Raw genomic sequence first — 19128 nt, 5'->3', positions numbered from 1 at the left:
AAAATATAGAACAACTCTTGTCAAACCCCCCGCAGGTAATGAACTGGCACACGATCAGTTTAAAAACGGTTGACGATCCTCAATGATCTCTGTAACATTGTTTCACTCCTAAGTTGAATATTCTAGTCTTCACTTTCTGGCATGAAGTACTTACTATAGAGATTTTGGCAAAAATCATTAAAAAGCAAAGCAACACAACCAGTAAAAAACATTCGCCAATCACCTTACATCTAAGCAACACATTTGAGGAAGGAGGCCAATTAGACACTGGGGTAAAGTTCAACAAAATGGTTTCTGGTAAATACTGATTACTCTTGTGAGATTTCCCGATTGATGAATTGGCTGTATCAACACCTTCAATCGCTTGCAAAGCAGTTGATGCATACAGTGATCCACACTGCCTTGGAGCCAGAGAAGTAAAACCATCTGCCTGCTCTTAAACTCAACACCAGCGCTTAGAGGAGGCTAAAGATAGAAACAGCCGACACTTAAAGCACACCGACTGCTATTGGGAGTTTTATCAAAACTTGAGTGTTAGATTTCTGAGACATAGGAGACAGCAAGTGTACAGGGACAAACTCCCTGTTATTGCTGTTTTCTTTTACAGCCTAATTGGCTGATGTGGGTTAAATTTCAAATGCCTGTGGTTGTTGAGTTAAGAAAGAAATAACAGGGAGTGTGATCACTGTGTCTCTTCTCGTCAGAATGCTATAACAACCTCCAATCTAAGGCAATACGTAAAAAAAAAAAAAAGAAAGTAATCTCCAAACTTTTAAAAAACAGGCTACGGTCTGCCTGGAATAATCTTTACCTTGGGATCATTTGTTGTAAATTTCTTGCCAAGACTCACATCCTGATCTCCGCCTCCACTCTGGGTAAAGAATATCTTGAAATGCGGCTGCCTTCTGGGATTTTCCCCACTGATTTTGAAAGTACAACATTTTGATCCATCTTTTGCTTCCACTTCCACATCAGTCTGATTCTCCTCTATGGTCTGGAAATCTGCCCCGTTTTTCTGATGTTTATTTTCCAGCAGCAGCCTCGGGTGAGAGGAGCTCCTGTGCAGTCGAATTCTGGGGTAACGCACCGCGCGGATACCTCTCGGGCTGTCTCGGCCGAAGCCCTCCTGGGACGCCGCAGCCTGCAGACTATCCTGGGTCTGATCCTGGTTTTGCTGTAGCTGGAAAACTAGTCTCTGCGTTGCACCGTTAACACCAGGGCATGACTCTCGACCCTGTTGCTGGCCATCTCGACCATAAGGAAGAATCCTGAAATGCTGAACATCAAACATCTCAGGAGAACTCCTCTGGATAGAAATGGTACCAACACTAAAACCGGGTTGACCTCCACTAAATGTAGTATAGCCACTGGGGCCAATGCTAAAAACTCTGCGTTTGGGAAGGTTTGGTTCATTCAGCAACGACTGGGAGCTTAAAGAATCGGGACAGTAGTATGGAGGAGGCGGCTGCCGTGGAAAGTCTTCCTGAACCTGTGGTTCAGGATATGCAGGCGCAGGTCCAGGTGGAGTATAACAAGGCGGTGGAACATCATCAGCAAGGCCACTAGAATCTCTGTTAAGCGATCCGTTGGAGCGCTGGAGGGAGATCTGCACAGACGAGCTCCTGGTGGGTCGAGGCTCCGGGTAGGGGGTCAGCTGTGGTATGAACATGGAGGAGCTCCTTTTGAGTGAAGGCTCCGAGCGCAAGCCAAAAGCTCCAGACGGGATGTGTTGCGCTGCCGACTCCTGAGGAGGCCTGGGTAACGGAGGAGGCCCAACGTAGTGCCCCCTCTCCGCTTCGCCCTCTCCTCGCTGATCCTCAGAGTCCGTTTCCAGCATCTCCGGGGCCGTGTTGCTGCGGCCAGATCCAAAGTACAAACGCAGACGCTGAGCCATTTTCACCTCATGTCCCGTAGCTTCTGTTCAGTCTCACGCACTGTTAAAACTCTCACTTGCTGTCGGTTCCCTCCTCTCCTTGTGTCGCCCACTTCTCCTTTGGCTGGCTGGCTGGCTCGATGACTTATCCCCTTTTTTTTCTTCCCCCTCCCTCCCTTCCTTCCCACCCCTCAGTCCCAGTCTCTTCCACAACTTTCCTATCCCACAATGAACTGCACACAGACCAGAGTCGTCTCACCGCAAAAACACAACAGCAGCAGCAGAACACTCAAAAATCGAGGTGGAAAATAAGAGTTCAGAAAGAGGAAGGGCAACTATATATTTAAAAAAAAAAAAAAAAAAAAAAAAGGAGGATCCCTGTATAGCGAACTATTAGGACCACCAGGCACTAGCGACAGACAGCAGAAATAGCCTTGGTCGAGTGACAGCCAGCATTCCTGACATGATAGGGTGAGAGCGTGCACAGTTCCTGGTTGCCGAGGTGACAGAGGGTTGCCTGTCAGTCACGTGACTTCAAATGGCCCACCACCTCAGGTTACGATAGCACATTGACCCCCAAGGCCCCCCCCCCCCGGCCCCGCCCATCAAGCCACAGCACTACAGCAACTGTCCAAGCTTCTCCTCAGACACGTGATCCCTAACATCATCCAGCGTTTTACACCCATTTCTCATTAAGAAGCTAGATCAAAGGAGAAGGAGTTGATAAATTAAAGAAAAACTTCTATGATCAGAGATAAGAAAATAAAGAGTAATTTATCAGAAATTCACTCTATTCGCCAGGAGGAGACAACATAAAGCGCAATCCATTTTTTCTTTTAACAGAACGAGACAATTTCCCTACAAACTGACCCACTAAATGCCCTTTTCACCCCGAAAAAATTAACAAAAACAAAACATTAAATATGAGATAAAACTTTTTTTTTTTTTTTTTTGTAGCTCGGAACCAGATAAGGGTTTGCTAGGAAACTGTTACTAAAAACGGAGCAGAGAAAAGAGCACCAGGAAAGCAAAGAGACTATCTTGACAGATTGCAGCTCTGATAAGACAAACAACGTGGTTGTCTCTGGAGATCCAGCTACACAACACGGAAAAGACACTCAGTCTCCCAAGAACAGAGACAGACACTTAACTGGCTGCCTTGGTTTATAGGCCGCTCTGTTTGCATCCCAAAAAATAAAAAATAAGAATCGGCCAGTATACAGTTCATCTGTGATCCTTGTCTCTAATACTGAAAGACATAAAACTCTCAAATAATGCTTAAGCACCTCTAATAGCAGGCCGTACATTCATAAGGAGTGCTTTGTTTTGCTCAACAGCGATGTGATTCACCGATCTATCAGCGTGCTGAAAAGAAAGGACTGCTTTTCCTGAGCTGGCATGAGTGGAGGAGAACACAGGGAACCGACGAAACCTCAGTCATCGTTTGACCTTTTTAGAGATTCATGCCTGGAAAGCAGTTGCCTTGTTTTTAACTCCTGTGACCATTCAATCTGGGCGCTAATCTGCTCTGGAAACTAGCCGCTGATGTTCTGTTACAACAAAACAAACCAAAAAAAGAGGGAAAAGAGTGCAGAAAAAAAAAAAAGGGAAAGAGGCTAGAGTACAAGAAGAAATTGTGTCTTGGCAGGCTGTCGTGCTTAGAGATAACACACTGCCTGCAGTGTTAGGCACAGTCAATACATGAGTTTGTGAAATGTTACGGCGAGTGATCTGTATAAAGAAAGGGAAATGTCAATGTGTGGTCCAATGGCAGCAAGCACAGCTTGCAAAAAAATGATATAACCTGCTTTCCTCGAATTAAACTTTATGCTGTACTGTAGATCTATTGAACCACTTTCTTTTAACCTTTCTTTTAAAGTCACACGTGTGCTGTTTTGCAGCAACCAACAATAGATGGCATTTAGTATAACGAGACCCTAAGTGCTACATTGCTATCTCAATGTAGCACAGACTTAAAGCCATCTGATAACAGAAGCGTAAATCCATGGATATAAAACAGCAAGCGGCCCCATTAAAAAAAAAAAAAAAGTACAGGCCAGAGGTGGAGGAGCTGCCTTGGCAAGCACCTCGGGACAGACCGAAGGCACCTCCTCAGACTTATAAGGAGTGAACTGCGCTTCAGGCTGTCTGCGCCGTGCTTTCTTGTCATCCCTTTCCAGAGACACAGCGAGCTCTCGCTGCACTGAGGAATAAATTAAAGCTTACCGAGAGTTACCAACGAGTTGCCTCTGCACCACAGACCAACGGATTCCCAGTTTGTCACCCGACTAAATCGGTGAAGGAGATTTAGGCATAAAAACTGCCTGATTTGATCGCGTTATAAGGAGGTCTACGCCGTGATTTCTGCGTGCTCTAATAGCCCTGGATTTGTGAGAAGCGCACAAACGGCGCACGGTGTGTTATCTGGAAACGGAACATAAAAATTAACTTTGGCTGCATGTAACGTTTGTTTCATCAAAGCAAAAAAACGCTCCGGATCCAAATCTTGGGAGTTGCTCCGGAGACATAAACACTCGGGAACACCCTGGGATCAGTCTTTCATGATGTCAGAAACCACTTCACTGCTCCATCCGCTTTCATCGGCATTTCAGCGAGGTCAAGCGTTCCACAGTAGCATCAATTACCAAATTCATCATCGATACCTACTTGTAATGCTAATTGCCGCGGCACTAGACATTTATATAGTCGTTATGGCAACTGAGGGCCTACTGTTGGGATATTTTTACAAGTGGAGGAAATCAATCTGCTCTTGTCGGGAGGGAAATACTCTGCTATTTAACCACAGACGCGAGCAGGAGCCGTTAAAGCGAGACGCTGCTGTAGCGATAAAACAAGCAGACAAGCCGCTAGTTGTTCGGTGCATAAATCCGCCTCTGCAAAGTGCTAAAAATCTTCATATTCAATCTGTGTCATTTAGCAATGAGAAAAACACAAGGGGGAAAGGATTATGTCAACAGAGTTCATTGTAGATGGTTCATTATTTTTGTGTTAACATAAACGGGGGAAAAAAAACAACCAAGAAATCAATGTTAGACATAATTATTCTACAGTCATTCTATTTTAGTGTCAAAATATTAGAATACCTGACAATAAAGAATAATAGACTGTTCTATCAAAAAGTCTAGTATTACCAAAACTATGGCCTCTGATGCTATCAAAACACATTAAAGCTCCAGCAAACTGGTAGCACAAAATAGAGTGACGTATGAGGAAGAAGGGTCAATCTTACCAATCGGTTTTCATCAAACACCTCGAACAGTAGCCGGTGGTTCTGTGGGCACACCTGTGTTGGTAACAAAATAGCAGTGATGAGTATCATCACGCCAATGACATTTATCATTGTCATTGGAGTAGTTTACGTCAGGTACAAATTCATTTTTGATTGACAACAACCTTTGAAGGCATCTGTCTGTAATTCCATGCAAGGGATGTTTAACATTTTATCGCCACAAACTTTAATGTACTTTGTTAGGATTTTACGTGATAGGCCAATACAAATCTGCCTGTAGTTGTGACGTGGAAGAAAAATGAATCATGGTTTTCAATGTTTTAACAATAACGGCCCGTTACGCTGAAATGCGCTGGCAGGAACCCTGAACCATGTAGGAAATAAAGCAATATTTGGAAGAATGTTCTCTGGTCAAACGAGAGCAAAATTTAAGCTTTTGACTCACGCTGGGAAAACTAATATTACATATTAACCTGCACACCACTCCTATAATGAAACAAGGGAGTGGAGCTAGAAAACATATGCCACACTTTCTCTGCATTTCCATTTGTAAAAGATCATGAAAGCCATGCATCATTTCTTCTAATTTATAACTCCGCTTCAGTCTGTGTTGGTATATCAAATAAAGCTCTGCTCTATACATAGATAATAAATACGTAAAATAGAAGTTTGTGGTGGTAACATCACAAAATGTGAAAGAGTTGCTCTCATGCCCTTAGCAATTATTGCCCATCTACATTTTGTTTCAAAAGGCAAAAGAAGAAATTATGCCATGGAGACATAAGTCTCCAAGATCACTTTACCACGTACTAAACACTGAGTGTACAATCATATGAGCACCGCAGCTTTAACACACCATGTCTACTGGACATGGCCACCACTGTAACAGAATTGGCACCTGGGTTCAGCTCCATTAAAATTCCATTTTAACGGAGCGTGACGGTGCTACGTGCTAAGCTAACAGTTCGACGTGGAAGTTTGAGAGCAACATAAAAAAGGTAAATAAAGCTCTTGAACATGCATCAGCGAAGCTGTAAACCTCCTAGACAGCATAAGCTAACGTTAGCTGTTGTTAGCTTGAGGAACAGCCCAGTGACGGGGTTCTATGAATGAATGAATTAATGAATGAATGAATGAATACATGCTCCAACGTTGTCGTACCCCCACCCCAAAAAATTAAAAAAATAAAAATCCTGGTGAGGACCCTGGGCACAACTGCGACTCAAACATTTCAGCAATGATCAAAAAATGACAATGTAGTCGCCTTCCAGATGCTTCACTCAACTCAGCATGCTGGATACCTGAAAGACAAAGTGAGACTGACTGCTTGCTCTACTTTGTTATTAACTAGGCTAATAATTATATGACCATTAAAGGCACTGAATTGTCCTTCTCAATTGATCTTTTAGTATGAAAAAGCATAAAATCAGACGACTTGACAGAAAAACAGGAAAAAACAGTACCATGCCCTGACACAGCATACTACAAGGATGTGACTGGACTTTATGTTCCACACAATCCCCTATCTTTCTCCCATTATGATGCACATAACACATTTTTTTTCTATGCGTCAGCATACAAGACAGGGTTTACCAATCCCACAACAAGACAGGACACTGGAGATTTAAAAGCTGAACTTACCCGGAAGTAGAATTCTTCATTCCATTTAGGATTTAGTGTCTGAAATACAAGGTTTGAATCTGATTAGACCAGTTTGTTGCCGTATCAAGCAACAGTATTATGTAAGTGATTCTGAAATGTTTTAGAGGAGGAACTGGTATCAAATTCAATTAAATTAGTGAACATTTCAGCTCTAAATTATCAGTCATAAAGAGCTTCATGTATTTCTCAGATGAGCAGACACAAATGTCCTAGAATCTCCTTCTGCCTTCCATATTTCTGACTTAATTTCTGATTTCACCCATTAAAATCCCTTGAGTAACTTAAATGACTCCAACAATCAAACATGAATGAAGCCAGAATTTTCCAGAGTTACTCTGCTTAAGTAACGGAACATTTTCACAGCAGCAATAAAAAATATATTGTGATAAAAATGACCACCGGACTCCCTGCAAATTGACATCTTTTTATTTTGAAATTGATGCAACAAAAAATAAATAAATTAAAATCTGCAGGCAGCATCCTAAATCATCACGGCTTTGTGTAAAGCCCTGCATCCTTAGGGCAAACTCTTGACACCGACGTTAGCCGGATCAGGTCCTTCCGCTTTGCGGCATACTTTCCATCTTGCTTCATATCATTCAGCCACTAGCCATCCACTTTGCTCCAACAATAACGATGCCATCAAACGTGTCCCACTTAAAGAAACAAAGAACCTGCAGAAGAGCCCGAGCACTGATACTTCTTTTCCTGCTCCACGCAGCAGAGTATTGTCAAGCTATTTATATCCCATAAAGAAATCGTAGCCACTGGCAGCATATGTCTGCCTGCATGGAGGCCTGAGCTGTCCAACTCCTACGGAGACTTTTTGCTTGAGGATTGCTTCTAGCCAACTCGGGCTACAAGAACATGACAAATACTGGCAAAAATATTGGTGTTATTGACAGCCAAGTCGGGCTATTACATCAACTCTTTGGCCCTTGTATTCTACAGCACATATCCTGAGAAATATCTGCGCTTGGAAATTAATAATATAATAAAGAATGATTTAAAAATTTATTTTTATGAACAAAAAAAAACTAATTTGCAGTTAAAAGCTTCACTAAACACTATTAAAATTAATATCAACTGACAGCTCCCCCCTGCTGTGAAAACGATCTCCTCCCCAAAATAGCTCACTGAACATAAAAAAAAGGAAGGACTGTTTTCCGCTGCCTTTCTCTGCTTTCTTCTGTAATACAATGAAACAAGTGCCTTGATTCATACAAAAAGCTAGTGGCAGTTTTTAAGGCGGGTGTCTTGGGAGCATATGGTGAACACAGTGAATTGGGCTGACGATCTAACCTGAGGGACAAGAGGCTTCCGGACAGCAGAGTGTCACATGATTTAACCTTTGTCTCTGTTGGACTTACCTTTTTAATAGTTTTCGTCTGGACTAAGGCAAGCTCTTTGTTTTCATCGGCAACATAGAGGGAAAGCTTGACATAAGGATCACTGTAAAAAACAAAACAAACAAACAAACAAAAAAAAACAGCACAATTAATTACCACTTTACACATTCTCAAATGTTTTTAAAGTTATGCAAGAAATTATATAATCGAAACACAAAGCATCAGGCTTGAACCTTTAGCGTTTGCGTCATCAGAATCAGAAACACTTCACTGAAGGGTGCCGTAAAAAAAAAAAAAAAAAAAAATTTTACAGGATTGGGTAACTTCTGCTGGGAATGGTGCAAGAAAATAATGAAAAGGTGCAAAAAGTGAAGAGGTCAGATCATATTTAAAGTCGCTGCAAGGATAACTAGCGTTAAAACTGTCTGTGCCTTGTCCATTTTCATCTTAGCTGCAAACACGTCGTACAGATAGTGGAGGATCACACCGGTGTTATAACGCAGGTTATTCCACGCCTAAAGCCGAACCCAAGTCTGCCCAGCAGATAAAAACTGCTGGCCTTTTGGAACGGCGAGATAAGCCTCTAGTGTCGTATTGGCGGGGTGCTTAAAAATAGAAACGGCAAAATATTTTGAGGTGAGAACACAAATCGTTAGAAGAGAGTGATGTGACTTTGAAGGCGCTGACGGGGCAGAAACCTCAGGTGAGATCTGCGTAGAGAGGCAGACCAGCTTGACCAGGTTGCTTGGACACTGGGAGGAGGGAAACAACACAAACACAGAAAATAATCCGTTTTGAGTTAATGCGAAACCTTGCCCTGAACTGTAAAAACTAATAAATTTATGATTGGTTAGTTAAAAACCTACCCCTCAGCTGAACTATATAGCATACATCAAGCAGTTTACTAATGCCCCCTTTCCACTCCACTCAGCCCACTAGCGAGCGTTTCCATTATTGTACCGGTACCAGCTTTCAGGGACTACATGTGATGGGATCTCACTGCTGGTGGTTCTCCACATAAAGAGCTAGTTCATCACTTGTGCGATCCACCATGCGACCAAGGTTTTGATTACCTCTGAATTGCTGCGCGTTTAGCGTTTCCACTTTACTAATGCAGACTTTTTGTTCTCGTGAGACACAATCAATGTCAATGCTTGCAAATTAAAAGCTCCCCCCCACATTCACACTAATGCATGTGTGCGGATTGTGTTTCAACAGGAAGATACACTGCCTTGAGGAAATACCGTTCCAGCACTGCCTCCCAGTGCGTCAGACACCAGCAGAGCCAGACATCTTTTGGACACGTCGAAAACGTTCTAGAGCTCTGGGGGCTATGAACAATTCATGGCTTGACCAAAAAGTCTTGCTTGTATTTTGATGCACTGAGATACTGATGGATCCTATACCTGCATTTAATATGACCACCTAAAGATCCACCAGGCCACCACTCTATCTATAGGGGAGTGGTGGCCTAGTGAATACAGCACAGAGCTTCGGTCCCAGAGGTTCTGAGTTCAACTCCCACAAGCTGCCATTCTGGGTCCATGAGCAAGACCCTTAACCCCCAATTGCTCCCCAGGCGCCGCACAGTGGCAGCCCACTGGGTTAAGATGCAGAAGTGAATTTCTCCATTGTGAGATCAATAAAGTTCAATTAATTAATTATGACCGCAAGATACAGAAACTGATCGCACCATATTTATATCTGTTTGTCTGTCTTTAAATCCAAACAATTTCATTTTTGTCGTACATGTTCAAATACGAAGTGGTGCTGTGTATACCGCAAGATGTTCCATCAAATAGGAAAGTGCTGTTGCTGCTGCTCTTACCCTCCCTCTCCCCTTTCTGACAAAATGTGTGACTTCAGCCTTCAAAAAAAAAAGGGGCTTAAGCCTGAATCCAATCCATAAAAGTATTTATTTTATAAATATATATATTCTGACAAAGTCTAATAACCTCACATCAAAAATGAAAGCCTTCCCATTACTTAGAATTAGTCGTTTATAAATACATAGGTGTCGGTGCACCCACTGCGAGGCACCATGTTGCGTTGCTATTTCTGATTTCCGTAGCCGAAAGGGGACAAACGTTTAGCCAAACACGTTTTCTCTATCTGCCTTCTATATGAGGACGTGCTGTTAGTGGAGGAGTATAGACATGAAAAGACTACCGTAGATCATGCTATTTGACGTTTTCTGTTGAAATTGAGAACTATCCATACTAGTATTAACCGGGAAAAAATGAGAGGCTATATCAGTGCAGCTATTATTACCAGGCTTCTGCTGGACAGGTAAGTTAATTCAATATAACAGTGACATTTATTCTAGCTTTATGTTAGAAACAGGGCAGCGTAGAGCAGCAACTACTCTGTCCTCCCGATGGAGACGGCTCGTGTGTTCATCTCTCTCCTGTGCGTCTACCCGGAGCGGCGGAGGGATATTTCAGCCGGCCGGTTCACGCTTTCTGTAGAGCAGAAGCGAGTCTCTTTATTGGTGTTCATATTTGCTTAATAGACCCCAAATAAGCGCCTGCACTCTCAGAAACGAGCCCAAGACTTTAAAAAAAAAAAAAAAGCGGACTTGGCCACCATGCCAAAAACCATTTCACAAGATTAGCAGTAACTAATACACGAAGGACATGTTTAAGTCGTCACATTTGGGATACTCCGCAGCTTCTGTGATTAGTTATTACACCCTTAACGGCAAGTCAAGGTCATTTGTAATTCATTTAGTGCACCACTAAGTGTGAAAATCTTACACACTGGGGATTTAAGGATCACTACTCATATTCTTTTTTTGATGTAGAAAAGATTAAACATTTCTATAAATTCATTTTGAAGTAAAGTGTGTCATTTAGGGTGTTGGTCACTTCTAAATCTGTTATCACACCAATACATGAGAACCTTCATATCAACATTTGTTCTTCAAGCAAGAGTGGCTTCATGATTTAGTATGACGCAGCGCTAATTTACACACAAACACCGCCCCACAGCATTTTTGTGGCGTGGGAAGATAACATTTGTAGAAGGGACATTTGGTCAACACACTAACTGCCTGTAACTGTGGCCACATTTTACACCCTTTGGGTCCTTCAAACATTTACTCCTTTAAGCTAAAATAAACTACTACTAACTGCTTGTGAACAGAGTATCTTTGGCTACAAATGGTTTTAGTCACACAAATGTGATTTGTCAGTATCCTGACTTGACCTGGGTGAACATCCTCGCTGCAGTTTTAGGTCAAAATGAGGCCAGCTGCCTCCTTCCCGGATCCCAAGTCACAGCTTGCGGTTGGCATTCGCTCAGCAAAAGTTGATTTGGACGCATTTTACAACCATTGGGAATATGCTTCAAATTTGATTTGCCGTGATCCGTTTCGACTGGATTGACTGCCCATCCCAGCTGGACCTGAAAAGAAATCAAATTCCAGTCCAAGTATATCCTGCCCGCCCGCAAGAATGCCGCCTCTCATCCACAAGATAAAAACGGGGGAAAGAGGAGCACAGACATGGAAGGAAACAAGCGGAAAATGTACCCTTATAAGCAAATATGCTGCTGCCTGATTGCTAATTGCCATCTCCGGGATCCCCGCAGTCCCTAATTGCCTGTTTGGGTGGTTCTGTCATGTGCAGTGACTAAACATTAGCAGTGAGCCTATAGTGTCTCAACTCTTTTTGGAGGCAGCTATTCTGCTTTTCTATATTCACAAAAAATGTAAAATAAGCCCTGCAGACGTAGAAAATCTGGAAACATCAATTGAACCCAATAAAAGCTGCTGGATTCAAAATGAAGCTAAGATAACATCATCGAGACTCTATCAGCGCCTCTAAAACGCAATAAAAGTAAAATAACTGAGAAGAGCTTTGTATAATCAGAGTAGGTCTAATACAGCAGGTACAGAAAGACATTTTGGAGCAAAAAGAAGAACAAACTGGCACTGCTTGAGCCTCTCAAGTAGGTGACAGACTGCCAAGTCAGCACCGTCTGCACGAGCTAGCCACACATCAGACCTGATTCGGTGTTTTGTCAGAGCAGCCCAGCTCCGGCCTTCAGCCAGGCCAGAGCTGGCATAGAAGATCCATAGAAGGGGGGCGTATTCTGCTCAAATAGAGTATTTTAATGTAACTAGTCTCTTATTCTATGTTGGCAAAGTTCATGTTTACAGTTTCGGCAAAGTAAAAAAAGAGTGCCAACTCTCTCAGCAATTCTTTGATCACTGCAGAGTGTGTCTGCATCGCTCCGTCGTGTACGGACCTATTCAGGCATTCGAGCGCTGGAATGTACGCGCTGCTCTCTAAGAATCTGTTGTATTCAATGTGTTCTCGGGGGAGTTGGAGAACAGCCACAGCGCTGCAGGCGCAGCTCGGATGACGAATCCGGGATTTGAAAAAGCTTAAATCTCGTTTTAATCCATTTGCCGGTTCAAACGTTACGCTGGTCACCTATTAAAGTTACAGTTTACAGCTTTCACAAAGCACACATGTATAACCCAAATAAAACAAAAAGCAATCAAAAGAATCCCTATAAAAGGACTATTTAAAATGGTTCTGCAATGATGGCACCATTTTCCTGCATCACAGAGATCATACCTATAATTATTACTTGATTAAAAAGATAAACATTAGCTTTACTGATAGCAGCTGGTTAAAGCACAAAGTCATTGTTGGTGTCTTGAAAAAGTCTTTATACCTTTGAACTGGTTCACATTTTGTCACAAACTTCAACGTATGCAATTGGGATTTTTATCTGGTCAGCAAAAAAAAAAAAAAAAAAAAAAATGTAGATTATAACTCATGAAGGTGCTTCAGCGTGAGCCTCGGTCTCATTTCTTTACATCCCCTTCCAGGTTTTCTCACAGGACCGCCCGTATTTACCCAACTCCATCGTCCCAACTACTCAACTCTGACCAGCTGAAGGAAAAAACATCCCCAAGGCATGATGGTGCCACCATCATGTTCCACAGCTGGGTAGGAGGGGGTGCATTCAAAGTGATGTAAGGTGTTAGCTGTCAAAAACTTAACGTTTTGAATGAAGGTAAAAATAAATAAATCGCCTTCTTCTGCAGGTCTTTCTTTTAAGGTTTTCACACGATTTGAAGAGGACACAATTAACAGCTCTCATGTCGACAGCTTCCCCCACCTGTGCTGCGAATCCCTCCATCTCCTCAAGAGGTAGAACCCTTCCAAGCAGGATCAAGACACGTCTTTGACATCTTGATGTGTTTGGTGGAAATAACGAGGCGGACACAGCCTCGAGTCGACGGAATGACGACGAACGTTATATAGACGCCACGCGGCCAGCCTGGTTAAACGACGCTCAGAAATCCTTTCCCACGACAGGCGTTAGAAGGTGAGAAAAACAACGCCGTTGTTTCTCGGCCAACACCACGGATCCGGCATTTTTGTCTTGAAAAGAATGGTGCGGGAATGCCTCGGGCATATCTGACGCGCGGTGGCACCGAAATTAGCTTAGGCGGGCGACCAGAACCTTTCCAGTTTTGGATGATTGACTGAATACGCTCGAAACAGAACCCTTTTCCTCACCAGCCTGCTCTGTTCCTTGATCTTCATGATGCTGTTTGTTCACTAATGTTCTCTAAAAAAAACCTAAACAACAATCAGAGAACAGCTGAAATAACGCTACGCACAAATACGGACTGTTTTTTTTTTAAGGGTATCAGAGACATTTGGGCTGAATTTAAATCCACTTAAAACACGTTGAAGCTTGTGGTTGTACCATGATAAGATGCAAATCCACAGAGGTATATCGTACGTTACATGGAGCTTGATCACAGACCGAGGACACAGATGGACGAACGTCCTCAAAGACAGTTTAACATCTGCATGTGTGAAAGTATGTGGCGCGTTTAATTATTAGTCGAAGTCTTCTGTCCAGAAAACGTGCAGCTGGGGTGGATTATGCATAGGATGAGAGAGGTGGGTAATCATTGATTAACACTGGAGAGTTCAAGGTCTTTGGAACAATAATTTATTAAAAAAAAATGTGGTTCATAAAGTACTGTCCAAGGTTGAAAAGACAAAACAATCAGGAGACCCCTGCAGGTCAAAGAGCGGGACGCTGAACACAACAGATAAGCTTGTTTTAACCATGACTTCTGTTATGACATAGCCCTCACACTATTACAGTAACAAAGGTAACACCTGTTTCGTCTTGCCAGAGTAAAGGACTGGTTTGAATTTCAAAAAGACAAGAGTTAAGAGGAATCGGACAAGTTGAACTTGAGCGATTACCGGCAACAACAACAACAACAACAGCAGCAGGCGAAACGTGCGGTCCATGAGAAACGCTTCGCACTGAAAACAGCTGCTTCTGTGGCAAAGACGGGCAGGATGTGGCAGTTACCTGGCGCCGATGATGTCTTTCTTCGCGAGGTCGATTCCTGCAATGACTTTGACCCGCAGCACTCGCGTTTCATGCTGCAAAACAAGAAGACGACAGAGATCCTTTATTTGATTGGCAGAGGAAATTGTCTCACAACCTAATGGTAGAGCCATGTGTCGGACTTCAAAATCGGCCAGCGGCAGACTTAGCAGAACCTCTGCCGGTTCTAAACGAGGCCGAGCTAGTCGGGAGTCCCGGCCGGCTGAGGCGTTTGCCCGGACCTGTTGTTCTGCATTTTAAAGCGTTTGCTTCCAAGCTACAATCAATGCGTTGTGTTACGCGCCGTAGAGCCTCGTCACATCCCGGCCAAGAAAGAGTGAAAGAGTTCTTTATCAGCTCGGCTTTGATGAAAGGAGTAGTGAACGTTGGCAAAAAGAGGATTTTAATCACAGGAAGCACTTACCAGAGCAAATAAAGGGTCCATTAAGAGTGTAAATATGTAATATAACAGAATATTTAGGCCATAGACGATTCCTGAACAGGTTTTGATCAACATGTGAGATTTTCTTGTCGTACCCAGAACTTGATGCAAACCCAGGCTGTTTTGCCAAACTCAAACATGGACTTCATTTAAAACAGACACACCTCCGCTCAGGTTAACTTTGTGAAACTAAAGGAAAAAAAAAAAAAAAAAAGAGGAAAGTAAAAACCGATGTGTATGTGCAGCAGCACAGAAAAGCAACGGCTAGAATGTTAGGGGGAGGCGATATTCTACCGTCTCTGCACTGGCAGGGTTTTAACACGTTTTAATCTGCCCCGATGGAAGATGGAGATGTCCCCCCATCTCTGCGTTAACAGTTAGAACCCATTAGATGCTGAGCAGACAGTTTTACAGCAACAGAGGCTTCTTCTGACCCGCTGTAAGACGGAGCGCTACAGGAGATCCTTCCTGCCATCAGCATCTACAACTCTTTGCCAGAACCTGAATGGGGAGAGTTACGACACTTCATTTCCCTTTTGCGATTAATAAAGTATTTTTTGGAATTAAATTGTTCTCATACGAGTACCACTGTTGCTCCTTTGGTGGCGCTCAGAGGATACACTGGCGTCAACATTTTACACGATAAAATGAAAGCAAATTAGCTGTAAAGCGGAGCTAAGAAGCCCGAAGAGCCACAGAGATGAGAAGTCCATGGACTCTGACCATCGCTTCGAACAGGTATGACTCAGAGCGCTAATAAATGGTTTGTTACAGCCGCAGTAACGCGTGGCAGCCATATTGGATTTTGAGACTGCGGCAGATAAAAGGTCTTCGTCCATTTCTGTTTGAAATGCTGACATCAGGAGGGTTTGCAGTTTATTTTTCTAACTTGGAACCTGGAGATATTCATGTCAAACGTGGAACTAGGGCTGGACGATATGGGGGGGGGGAAAGCATATCGATAAAATAGAAATTATATTGGCCGATATCGATAATTATCAACAAATTCAAAACATGTATTTTAAGTTCAGCCCTGGGCATTTTATGCTGTTGCTTAGCGACCTATTTTTAGATGCAGAACACACAAGCACTGAATTCAAACTCAACCCTTTATTCAACCAAGTTTTTACCAAAACTACAATTTTTTAAAAAAGAAAAAAAAAAGAGAAAGTGTGCTCTCTGAACTCTTTGATGGGGGCGGAGCTTGGTGACGGAGCGTTCCTGGGTCTCTGTTTGTGATTGGTCGGGAGGATGTAATGGCTAATATTAACCTACATGCCTAGAATGTATAAGCAAGGAAAACTCTTATTCCATTGGACTTTTTATTAACCCTTTTTTCTATCATCCATATACGTCTATAGGTCGGTATATATTGTTATTGAATTATCAATTACAAAAAAAAAAAAAAAAAAGCTGTTGTCATACTGTTTTTAAAATGTCTTTACACTATTGTGGTGTTTGGTGAAGCTAGCATTTAGACAGGAGCTACTTTGTTGTATAAAGTGGGAGAGATCCCAATCTAACTGACCTTGGCCTGCACAATATAGGGAAATCATGCGACCTGCAGTGGTATTTTTCAAGGTTGCCGTAACCATATCAGTTGCAGCAAAACCGTGCTTTCCCCGCTCGTTTCTCTCCAGTCTGCCAACACGATGCTTCCATCTTTCTCTGCAGCCTTTAGCATTTTGGCCACCCTTATCGGCCAGGTTTGCAACATGCGAAACGTTACATTTATGACACTTGGAATTTAAAAAGTCACAACACATTGCAATCTAAACAGCCTTTTGACATGTTAATATTACAAAAAAAAAAATAAAAAATGGTATCGCAATGATGATATGTCTGACATAAAGTCTCCACCCCACTTCGCAGCGTTTAACGTCCCAGCCGGTAAAAATATGCACACGGTATGGGGATCGAGGAAGGTGAAAAGTCCTTCCAACAGGCCAAAGGTGGTGTGGGTGGTGCAGCTTTAGCCACGGACATAAAGAAAACCAAGTTGTTTATGGATCAAAGTCACTACTACCTGAAATGAACCCAGAGGAAGCAGCCTTTTTCCATCCATTCCAAAATTGTCACTAAACAGGTCAACTCACAATGGTTTGACAACAGGGATGGGGTGCACCGTTTATGGAACTGCTCTAGTTGAGTCGGCTTTTTGATCATTGGTGAGTTGAATTTTAGACCTTTTTTTTTTATGATGCTCTGATTGTAAGCAGTGATAAACATAAAACAGAAACACTGCGAACAGTTTTAAAATACTTTTGTTTCATTGCCATCCTGCAAACAAAAAAAATTGAACTAAAGGTAAGTCAGATTATCCTGAAATGAGTGTTTTGGTCCTCGATTAGAGCAGGCAGGTTCAAATGATCTGCCAATGGAATAAGATTATTGCTCCTGAAATAGGAACAACTCATATCCATCATCTTATTTCAAGTGCAGTGTATCTGATCGCCTTCTCTTAGGGGTTAAAATACTCATTCCACTGGCAGACAAGCTAATTTACCTGCTCAAATCAAGGACATATACACTCATTTCAAGAAAATGTTCATTTTAGCTGCCTTTTTGCAGTGTACTTTGATTGCCATAGCAAAAACTTCCATAAAATACTGTGATCCATTTTTAATCAAGTCCATACCCCCCGCCCCCCTCCTCCAAAATCTGCATTTGACACATAGATGCAACAGCATCCCTGCACGTCGCCTGGGGCACCGACCATGTCCGACAGCTCGGAATTTGATAACTCCGACTGGCTGATGAGTTTCGTGCCAAAAAATATATATATAAAGCCTCCAAACTCCCTGCTTCTTGTGACTGCCGCTCCACATGTCAGCCAGGTGACGGGACAGCTGCTCCGCGCATGGAGCGATGCTCTTCCCGTGGTCGTGATGCAGCTATACGTGTAAAACCACAGCCTAGTCGCCGTCTTAACGTGACCGCTGTGTATTTACGTAGCTCTAAAGTTAAAGATAACGTGTCCACGGGGGGGTGACCTCATACGACCGCAAATGCCTCTCTCCGGTCAGCTCGCCGCCTAACAGCGGTGATTACCACCTGCCAGGGTGTGTTTAGGTCTCGCTTGTATTCTTCGCCCCTTTTTCAAGCTTGGAGATAAAAACGGACTATTTCTTCTCCCACCCCAGCAGCGACGTTTTGGTGTAACGGGGGATGCTGTGAGGCTGTAAATTGGGACACTTTTCGTTTTAAAACTTGAGGAGGAAAAAAAAACACCTCGTTTTGGTGTTTAACTAAAACAAATGTAGGTGGGCTAAAAGATGTAGGTCTGGGTGACAGCTACCTGAGCGCTGCCGTGGGTAACGGCTTGTTAGCTCCACTAACGGCTAATGGGTTAGCCATCTCAGCCCCTCACAACAACCGACCAGTCCACTCCGCGTTCCGATAACGCCTTAATTACAAACGAAGCTTACCTCGTCCTCTGAAAGTCCATATATGGGCTCGTAATTCGTTGCCATATAGCCTGCGGTCCCAGGTATACCCAAACAAACAAACGAGCCGCTTTGAAAAGCTAGCTGGCTAGCCTTTGACAATAAAGTCCCACTTTCCTCTCTCTCTGTCGTGCAGGCGGTGGTAAAGTCCGCGGCGATATCTAATCCTCGGCACGGATCGGGAGGCGGATTCACAGCCGGACAACGTAAACCGCGCCAGGGTGGTTCATCCGAAACATAATTTAGACGTACAGGGGGTGGGGGTGATGTATTCAGGTATATCTCGGGGCTTTTCAGCTGATACCGTTCGCTTTTCTCAACTCTAAGCATAAAAGCCCGAATGTTGTGACACTTGACTTCGCTCTGACCGTGCAGCCAATCCCTGCCCGCGTTGACCTGATTGCTTCAATTATCAGCCAATAAGAATCCCCGAATGAATCCCTGCCCATCCAATTAAATAAAAAAGGGCGTGACCTGGAGGCTGCCCCTGTGAAGCCTTTTCTATCAATTTTCTAAAGTGGTATAATAGCGCAGGTTTGGTAAGTTAAATAAGGAAAAAGAAAAAAAAATCATATTTGTCAGATTAATGTGGTAAAACCTAAAATCTGTTTAAAGTTAAAATAATATATATATATATATATATATATATATATATATATATATAATATACATATATATATATATATATGTATCTAAATATATATATATATATATATATATATAGATTA

At 42.7% G+C, this 19128-nt stretch overlaps 1 protein-coding gene across 15 annotated transcripts in view; it reads right to left on the bottom strand.

Moving 5' to 3' along the window:
* Window positions 1–18740, bottom strand: part of nedd4l (NEDD4 like E3 ubiquitin protein ligase) — a 59080-nt gene extending 40340 nt beyond the window's left edge. For 7 of the 15 annotated variants that reach the window (XM_036140267.1, XM_036140269.1, XM_036140268.1 and 4 more), the window contains exon 1: window positions 812–2042. In XM_036140267.1, the coding sequence (XP_035996160.1) occupies window positions 812–1894 (1083 nt within the window). In that variant the 5' untranslated portion in view covers window positions 1895–2042. Of the gene's footprint in view, window positions 1–811; window positions 2045–5123; window positions 5178–6764; window positions 6804–8155; window positions 8238–14494; window positions 14569–18382 lie in introns of those variants that run through there. The other 8 variants (XM_036140277.1, XM_036140278.1, XM_036140279.1 and 5 more) reach the window with 4 other exon arrangements.
* Between the last annotated feature and the right edge of the window lie 388 nt (window positions 18741–19128).

Source organism: Fundulus heteroclitus, chromosome 8 (assembly GCF_011125445.2).
Source record: "Fundulus heteroclitus isolate FHET01 chromosome 8, MU-UCD_Fhet_4.1, whole genome shotgun sequence".
In the NCBI taxonomy this organism is placed as follows: Eukaryota; Metazoa; Chordata; class Actinopteri; order Cyprinodontiformes; family Fundulidae; genus Fundulus; species Fundulus heteroclitus.
The sequence above is the reverse complement of the archived record's forward strand: the minus strand, read 5'-3'. Positions and strand labels throughout refer to the sequence as shown.